Raw genomic sequence first — 9,989 nt, forward strand, 5'->3', positions numbered from 1 at the left:
AAATCAATTTTTAACAGTAATTTGCAAAAGCTATTAGAAAAGTCAAACCAATCCTGGATGTCTATAGCACATTTTGAAGGGCTTCAAAAGACCTTTCGAATGCATCTAAGAGAGTTGGAATTGATGAAGTTTTACGGAAATGCGAGCAATTTTAAGATTTTTCATGTGTTTTGGACCTCAAACTTCAATGCCCGTTTTACCCCACTTCCCTTTGTCGTAGAGGGCTCATATTTGGCATGAGTTCATCTCATGCATAGACAAACAAACGCTGAATGTTTCATCCAAATCGGAGCAACTCGATACGACCTCTAGAACAAACCGAGCAGAATCTACTAATACTGCCTCTTAATAAATGTAAGATTTGACGAATCCGAAAATGTCAACAAAAAAGAACTTATTGCGATACTAAAGATCGAAAATTTTCAAAAAATTCTAGAGATTATTAAATCTACTCAAACATGCTTAAAAATGATTCTTAACGCAAGGGAATGCACTCTTAACAGATTTAAGCTAACTGCACTCAAATTTTTATTTTGATGTTTTTTTTTGAAAAAAATATTTTTTGTCCCCTGATTTTTCGGGGCAACAAAAACTTTAAATACAATTTCCTGCTGTTGGAGATGTAACTTAAGAATTGTAAATAGTACGGAATAAACGATCACCGCGTACACACTAGTTTTGTGCCCCCACTCGCCGCGTTTCGCTACAATAAAGTTTGTTGACCCGCAACACTTTTTTCTTTGCTGTGTCCGAACGGTTCGATCGCGCGTGAATTCGCTAAGTGCCCTAGAAATCGGGACTTAGCCGATTTGGAGGCAAATCGCTTTGCTCTTGGGGATTGTGGCGCATCTTGACCGACCTGGCGAAAGGTGGCAAGAGCGGCCAGTGCTGAAGATTTGTGGTCTGCGGACGAAGAAGGGCTTGTGGCGACCCAAGCCCTCGGTCACCGTGGATAGACCGTGTGTGTGTGTGCGTGTGCTTAACCGGTGCTACACAAGGTGTAGCAAGGAAAGCCCTTCGATCCCGGCACCGTTCGCTCTGTGCTGAACATTAGTGGTCCTTCGAGCCGGATCGAAGGCCATACGGACCGGGAAGTGCGCGCATTGGGTGATTACGGGCCACGCGGCCGTCCGAGCTACTGTCCCGCGGATCGGGATCGGGATCGGCGCCATCGCGTTGGAGGTTGTACCAAGACGGGTACACCTCGTTCGTCGTGTGTGTGGGACATACCGTACGCGGTATCGTGCGCGCGCGCGCTTGGAATTACGGTCACGCGTGCCAGTGTCGTTGTGGTAGAAATACCCGGTCGCGCGCGAGTGTTACAGGTCGTTCTGCTGTTGCTGAGCAGTATCTGTGGTGGTGCTGCTGCTGCTGTTGAAGAGGTGCTTGACCTGCGCTGCGGGTGATTGACCTGTAAGCGTCGTTTGCTGGAACGAGATCGTCGCGGGAGAATACATCTTTGCTGGTAGCTGTTCAAGCCGTCGAGATGCCGCCTAAGGAAGCGACCAAAGTTCTGGCCGAGCGGTTGGCCAAGCGCAAGGGGATTCTCGCGCTGCGTGACAACATCGAGAAGTTTGTGAGCAAGTTCAACGGCGAGCTGGACATGTGCCAAGTGTCAGTGCGACTCGATTCCCTGGATCAGCTGAAGAACGACTTCCTGGACGTGCAGAACAACATCGAGAAGTTGGATGAGCCGAACAATCTGGACGCGAACATTGCTCAGCGGGTCGACTTCGAGCAGCGCTACTGTGACATCAAGGGATTTTTGCTCTCCAAGCGACCTGTCGATCTCAACCAAACATTGGAGATGTCTACGATGTCTCACTCGCACTCGCACAATTTCCACCTGCGTCTCCCGAAGATCGAGTTGCCGCAGTTCGACGGAGATTACTCACGCTGGTTGTCCTTCCGGGACACTTTTGTGTCGATGATCCATGCCAACTCGGACATACCAACTGTAGCCAAGCTGCAGTACCTGCTGCAGTCGTTGGGACCGACAGCCAAGAAGCCTTACGAATCCGTCGATATCAAGGCTGACAACTACTTCACGACGTGGTCAGCGATACTCAAGCGGTACGACGACAAGCGTCACCTGAAGCGACAGCTGTTCAGAGGTTTGTACGATTTGCCAGCAGTGCCAGAGGAGTGTGCGTCTGCGATCCACAACTTGGCTGATGACTTCCAACGCCACGTGAAGGCGCTCGAGAAGTTGGACGAACTTGTGCAGCATTGGGACACGCCGCTGGTAAACATGCTGTCGTACAAGTTGGATCAAGCGACGTTGCGAGCGTGGGAGGAGAAGAATAGCGAGAAGGCCGACGTTAAGTACGACGACATGATCGAGTTCTTGTACCAACGGGTACGCGTTTTGGAAGCTAGCGGATCGGAGTCCAAGCAGTCGGCATCGGCAAAGGTGGCCGGTTCCTCATCGAAACAATCTCGGCCGAGGTTCGTTGCCAACGCTGCCTCTTCCTCCAGCTCGAACGGTTCGTGCTTGCTTGGGTGTTCGGAGAACCATCATCTACGCAGATGTCCAGTGTTTCTTGGGAAGGATGTGCAGCAACGCCGAGACCTGGTTGCGCAGAAACGGCTGTGCTGGAACTGTCTCTCGGCTGGCCACCCGGCCAGGAAGTGTGGGTCCAAGTTCTCGTGCCAAACTTGTAAGCAGAAACACCATTCACTTGTGCACGTCTCGTCTCCGACGAGGGTTTCATCGACTCCTGCTGTGACTTCCGTCACAATTGATCAACCGTCCAACACCGCGTCGGCGAACGCGGCCCCGGTAGGCTCAAGTTCTACCACTCCACAAGTCAGCATGGCAGTGCAAACTGCATGCAACACGGTTCTACTGGAGACGGTTGTGGTGAATGTGGTTGACGATCACGGCAAGAAGCACAAGGCGCGAGCGTTGCTGGACTCAGCTTCGATGTCAAACTTCATGTCGGGTCAGCTGGCAAAGAACCTCTACAATCGGCCGATCAAGGTGGACGTCGCAGTAGCTGGGATTGGAGTTTCAACGCAACGAGTTCGCAGCGCAATCACGGCCGCGATCGAGTCCAGGAACACAACGTTTTCTACGAAGCTGGAGTTCCTGATCCTGAGACAGCCTTCTGCAGAGCTGCCAACCGTGCCGATAGACGTGTCGACATGGAAACTTCCGGATATTATGCTGGCAGATCAACGCTTCAACGTACCTGAACCAATCGACCTGGTGATCGGCAGTGAATCGTTCTGGGAACTGCACACTGGGCGGAAGATCTCGCTTGGAGCAGGTCTTCCATGGGTAGTTGAAACGCACTTTGGTTGGGCGGTATCTGGCACCGCATCCGCTGAAACTACCTGCATCCCCCGCATCTGTCAGCTTTCAGCTGTGAACGATCGTCTGGAGGCCGCAATCCAGAGATTCTGGGAAGTTGAGACGATCCCGGAAGGCCCCGCTCACTCTGTCGACGAGAATCGCTGCGAGGAGTTCTTCGCCAAGACGACCACCCGTGACGCTACAGGAAGGTACGTGGTTCGTCTTCCCCTGACCGATAACCCTGAAATCATCCTGGGGGATTCCAAGACCATCGCAGAGCGCCGCTTTCTCGGCCTGGAACGTCGATTGGATCGAGATCCTGCGACGAAGGAGGCCTACCACAAGTTTATGCACGAGTATCTTTCGCTGGGCCACATGGAGTTGGTGGACGGACCTGTGGACTACCGGAGGCCACACTGCTACTTGCCGCACCACCCTGTCTTCAAACAATCAAGCACAACGACGAAGGTCAGGGTCGTCTTCGACGCGTCGTGCAAGACGTCGTCCGGCTACTCGGTGAATGAAAAGATGCTCGTTGGACCGGTCGTTCAACCGGACCTGCTGTCGACGCTGCTGAAGTTCCGGTTTCAAGCGGTCGCACTGGTGGCGGACGTCGAAAAGATGTACCGTCAAGTGCTCGTGCATCCTGACGATCGGCCTCTGCAGCGGATTGTTTGGCGATTCAACCCGACGGATCCCATCTCGACCTACGAATTGCGGACGGTCACCTACGGCACGGCAAGCGCTCCCTTTCTGGCAACCAGAACGCTCGCTCAGATCGCGCAAGACAACAAAGAACTCCACCCGGACGCTGCTGAAGCTGTTGCACGAGATTTCTACGTCGACGACTTGATCTCTGGTGCGTCGGACGTGGAAACGGCGATCAAACTGCGTCGCGAGATATCTACGATGCTTGCTGCTGCTGGTTTTCCGCTCAAGAAGTGGGCGTCTAACGCCCCTGAAGTGCTACGAGACATTCCACCCGAGGATCTGGCACTTCTACCGGTTTACGACCTGCAAGATGGTCAAACTGTAACCACACTCGGCATCGTTTGGGACCCACAGACAGACACCCTCTGTTTCCGGGTCCAACTACCACCCCCTGCGTCGGTGCTCTCAAAGCGCAAAGTGATGTCTTACATCGCACAGATTTGGGACCCGTTTGGACTGGTTGGTCCAACAACATTGAAGGCGAAGCTGTTTATGCAGCGCTTGTGGGCGCTCAAACACAAAGGAGAAGCATGCGAGTGGGACACCCCGCTCCCACTCAAGATCCAGCTGGAATGGAAGGAGTTCCACAAGCTGCTGCACATGCTCAGCCAGGTCAAGGTTCCGCGGTTCGTCTCTACGCCTGGCGCCACTATCCAGTTGCATTTTTTCTCCGACGCGTCGGAAAAGGCTTACGGCGCCTGCTGCTACGTCCGAGCTGCGGCCGCCAACGGAGTCACCACTCGTCTGCTGTCCTCGAAGTCCAAGGTCGCGTCGCTGTCGTCCCATGACTCGATCAACAAATTGGAGCTAAATGGTGGCCGGCTCTCTACGCAGCTGTACAAGAAGGTCAAGAAAGCCCTGAACCTGTCTGATGCCGTTCCAGTCTTCTTCTGGACAGATTCGCTTACGGTTCTTCATTGGTTGAACTCTCTGCCCAGCCGTTGGAAGACGTACGTCGCGAATAGGGTGTCCCAAATCCAGCTGTGCACCAGCCGCCATGTCTGGGGACACGTACCCGGCGTCGACAATCCCGCCGACTACATCTCTCGAGGACTGAGCCCGCTGGAACTGCTCGATTGTCTGTGTTGGTGGTTTGGGCCCCTTTGGCTGAAGCAAAATCCGGACTACTGGCCAAAAACTGTGTTGACAGCCGCAGACGCTTCAGCTGTAACCAAGGAAGAACGCAAGGTGCCGATCGTTGCGATGACCACCGTCGAGGCTGATTTCAGCAACCGTGTTTTCAGCTTGACCTCGAGCTTTCCTAAGCTCCGTCGCGACATCGCATTCTGCCAGCGCTTTCTTTCCAAGCTTCGTGAACGCTCGGTGCAACGGCGCGATGCACCTGAACAGTACGCCCCGCTTACTATTGGAAAAGTAACAACCCCTCTATCGGTTACGCCGCTCTCTACGCACGAACTCCAACACGCTGAATTCTCGCTGGTGCGCCTAGCGCAGCAAGAACACTACGCTGAGGAGATTTCTGACCTCTCTGGAGGTGAACGGGTGTCCAAGTCGTCGCCACTCAAGTGGTTGAACCCGTTTGTTGACGAAAACCGTATCCTGCGAGTCGGTGGCCGGCTTCGGAACGCCAAACTGACTCACGAAAGCAAACACCCGATTGTTCTCTCTGCGCGACACCCGCTAACGGCTCTGTTGGCTAGTTACTTCCACGAGAAACTACTGCACGCAGGTCCCGCCCTCATGCTGGCCACTCTCCGCCAGAAGTACTGGATCTTGGGCGGACGAAACCTGGTGAAATCTGTCTACCATCGCTGCCACACCTGTTTCCGCAGTAAACCCACGCTGGTAATCCAGAGCATAGCAGATTTGCCAGCATCGAGGGTCGCACCAACTCGTCCGTTCTCTGTCTGCGGCGTTGACTACTGCGGGCCGTTTTATATTAAGTCACCTGTACGCAACCGCGCCCCCACCAAAGTCTACGTGGCCATTTTCGTTTGCTTTTCGACCAAGGCGGTCCACATCGAGCTGGTGAGCGATTTATCCACACCAGCATTCATCGCAGCTCTACGTCGACTGGTCGCCCGCAGAGGACAGGTTGTCGAGTTGAATTCTGACAACGCGACCGCCTTCAAGGGTGCTGCGAATGCACTGCACCGTGTGTACCAGATGCTGAAGGTCGAACAAGTCGATCGGAATGAGATTTTCACCTGGTGCGCAGAGAACGGGATTCGCTGGAAATTCATCCCACCACGCGCGCCACACTTCGGCGGACTGTGGGAGGCGGCGGTCAAATCCGCCAAAACACACCTACTAAAGACGATGGGCACCACTAGTGCCAACTACGAGGACATGCTCACACTGCTGGCGCAGATAGAGATGTGCCTCAACTCTCGCCCACTCACGCCCATGCCGGACGACCCGGCAGACGCTGAAGTCCTGACCCCGGGACATTTTCTCGTCGGGAGCAACCTCCAAGCCGTTCCGGAAATGGACCTGAAGGAGATTCCAGACAACCGCCTGAACAACTGGGAGCTGACGCAGAAACGAGTCCAGCAAATCTGGGCACGCTGGTACCCCGAGTATCTGCAGCAGCTGCAGTCACGTGCGACGAAAGGTTGCAACCCACCTGTCGCCGTCGAGGTCGGCAGAGTCGTCATCATCAAGGAAGACAACGTTCCGCCTGCAAGCTGGCCCCTCGGAAAAATCGTGAAGCTGCACCCGGGAAAAGACGGCATCGTTCGGGTCGTGACCCTGAAGACAGCAGCGGCCAAGGAAGTCGTACGTGCTGTCGCCCGCATCGCTCTCCTGCCAACTCCAAGCCAATGATCATCATCAAAGTCCAGGTAGAGCAACCCATTGTGGGAGATCTTGCTCGATGCGCACCTGCGCATAGTCCAGGTAATTATGTTTCCAATAACCCACATCAACCCGTTCGATCTACCTGGTCTTTCTTTTTCCGGTTCGGCGAGGATGAGCAGTCGAGGCAGAGCGAGACAACTCGCACCAAATCCAGGTAGAGCAACCCACTTGGGAGAACTTGCTCGATGCGCACCTGCGCAGTGTACAGGTAATTGCGGTTCCAATAACCCACACTCGCAAGTTTGATCTACCTGGTCTTTCTGTCTTTCTCGGTGGCGAGGACAAACGCTGAGGCTGAACGAGCCTTGCTGCACTTCACCTGCATCGGAGCATCCCACACCTGTTTGCTGCACCAACGAAAACAGTGCAATTTGAATTAGGGAAAATGCTAGATTAGGGAAGTGTGATTAGAACTTAAGTAGTTTTTAGTTGAAACGCTGCCACATTTCAAGGTGGCCGGAATGTTGAAGATGTAACTTAAGAATTGTAAATAGTACGGAATAAACGATCACCGCGTACACACTAGTTTTGTGCCCCCACTCGCCGCGTTTCGCTACAATAAAGTTTGTTGACCCGCAACACTTTTTTCTTTGCTGTGTCCGAACGGTTCGATCGCGCGTGAATTCGCTAAGTGCCCTAGAAATCGGGACTTAGCCGATTTGGAGGCAAATCGCTTTGCTCTTGGGGATTGTGGCGCATCTTGACCGACCTGGCGAAAGGTGGCAAGAGCGGCCAGTGCTGAAGATTTGTGGTCTGCGGACGAAGAAGGGCTTGTGGCGACCCAAGCCCTCGGTCACCGTGGATAGACCGTGTGTGTGTGTGCGTGTGCTTAACCGGTGCTACACAAGGTGTAGCAAGGAAAGCCCTTCGATCCCGGCACCGTTCGCTCTGTGCTGAACACCTGCTTTCTAATAATAATTTATGTGATTCTAAAACGTAACGTTTTTTACTTTTATTTTGAGTTTGTAAAATCTGTAGAGCATGATGATGAAAAATCCCAATCATTAGGGAAATTATAGGTTTGGATTGGAAACAGATAAAAACAGATTTGTTCACAACTTGCTTACTTTGTTAACAAGATATTTGAAAGCTTTCTTTAGGAGTTCAAACTTTGAACCAAATTTGCGTTTAAAAAGTATGTTGATACTAACGTTAGCCAAAAAAAAACATATAAATTTGGTTTAAAACCATTTCTTCTGGTCTCGGGAGAAAACCGGGAAATTGAAAATAGAAATGGTGGCCACCCTGCTTCAAACTGATAATGTAGAAAAAACGCCGAACTTACATAACACAAAAATCTAAATTTTAAAATATGAATGATTGCGCGACAATATAATGCTCTCTTACTAAATGTTTATGGATATGAAATATTTTACGAAATGCATGCTGCCCTCACATGCTTAGTTTTCCATTGTTAAATGTGGGAATTATGGTTGTTAAAAAAAAGAGCAATGCATTTCAAATGGTGATTACCATTTTTCTTTCATCATATAACCCTTTCAGGCTTGATGGGTTACATATGACCCAAAACTGAAAATTTTCAAAAGTAGCCTATAATTTTCGTATGGTCATAAGAATCATTTTCCCATAATTAACTCAAAAAATATTTCAAAAAATATTTCAAGAATAATTCTGGAGTTTCTTTTGAAAAGGACCAATAAACCAAATTTCCAGTTTTTGCTTTTTGGGTGTTTTTCAATACCCCTGACTCAAGGCGGTTTCAGAAACACCCAAAAAGCTAAAACTGGAAATTTGGTTTATTGGTCCTTTTCAAAAAAAACTCCAGAATTTCACAATTCATGCTTGAAAGGGATAAAGGGTACGGATTGCTGTATTAGAACAACTTGTGGTAAGGTATATCAAATTTTGAAGAAAATCACGTTTATATATTAGATATACTCTAGCCCTTTATAAATGCTCAGGGAATTTAGGGCCTAGTTAGTTCTATTGATTCCAAAAAAGTTGCATCAAGTATTCTCTTATTAAAATTGACAAACAAAGTTCAACACTCTCATGTGTTTACAATAAGTCAATTGTGGTACTACCATCTGCCGTGACATGCGGAAATACTGTGAGAAGTTAACGACAAAAGATGATCTATTTTTCATTGCGAACAATGCTTTGGGACAAATCCCTGGAATGACGTAGCAAAAAGTAAACGGTTAAGTGATCTAATTTATTTTTGTGGAAATTTTTTGACATTTGGAGTTGAATGAAATGACTATATTAAATTTTAAATCAATTGATAATAAATTTCCGCGAATTTTCCAACAAAATTAAAAAAATAATATTAGGAGTTGTTCTGCTTCTGGGTTTGATTTAATTTATTCCATTGAATATTGCGTAACGTTCATTTTTATGCAAATGTGCCAGAGTTGGTTCTAATGCCACTTTTGAAAAGGCGTTTTGATAGCTACACACAAAAAAAATATTTCCGAATGTTACATCATTTATGATGTAACACTTTTGCACGTCATTAAACATTTAAATTTAAATGCACGGATACGATTTCTCATTTAACCTCATTTAACACTAAAATATGTTAATAAAGTTAACATTCAAAAATGTGAACGATTGATTTCGTCCTCAAAAGGCTAGATAATATTTTATTTTTTCTAGTTATTTATTTTTCGACAAAACATATTCAAAGTTATTCATCAAAAACACAATTTGAAATATTTTTTCACAAAATAAAATTTTTTTTCAATTGCACATTTGCTGGCTCTTTTACCCTATATTTAGCATCAGAGGGGTAAAGCGACCAAATAGCGGGGTCCACGGTCCAACCAATGTGAGTATCGCGGCCCATACATACAATTTGACAATTTTGCCATCAGGCTGGAAAATTCACTTTTTTCGATATGAATTTTCAGCAAATATTGGGATGGAATCTCCGAGGATATGATAGAATTTACCATCAGCAACACAATTCACGTGTTTTTTTTCAGATATTTATCGTTTGAATTGCGGGAAATTTGAAAATCAAAAACCCAAACAATGATTTGTTATGGGCTACCATTTGACAGTTAGTGCTTTTGTTGTGGGCTCTCATTTGACAACCGTGTTAATATCGACTGTTGTCAGTTTGCTTAGGTCGGAATAGGGTTGTCATCCCCCCGGTTTTCCTGGCACGGTCCACGGTGTTCCCGTGTTCGTTTGT

The 9,989-nt window shown here is 48.8% G+C and overlaps 1 protein-coding gene across 1 annotated transcript in view; it reads left to right on the forward strand.

The window, feature by feature from the left end:
• The first annotated feature begins 1,486 nt into the window (after window positions 1-1,486).
• The window catches only part of LOC120428107 (uncharacterized), an 8,838-nt gene continuing 335 nt past the window's right edge, over window positions 1,487-9,989 (forward strand). Inside the window, exons 1-2 of the mRNA XM_052709976.1 lie at window positions 1,487-6,748; window positions 7,031-7,037. Of these exons, the coding sequence (XP_052565936.1) occupies window positions 1,487-6,748; window positions 7,031-7,037 (5,269 nt within the window). The remainder of the gene's footprint in view (window positions 6,749-7,030; window positions 7,038-9,989) is intronic.

This window comes from Culex pipiens, chromosome 3, assembly GCF_016801865.2.
Source record: "Culex pipiens pallens isolate TS chromosome 3, TS_CPP_V2, whole genome shotgun sequence".
NCBI classification, from domain to species: Eukaryota; Metazoa; Arthropoda; class Insecta; order Diptera; family Culicidae; genus Culex; species Culex pipiens.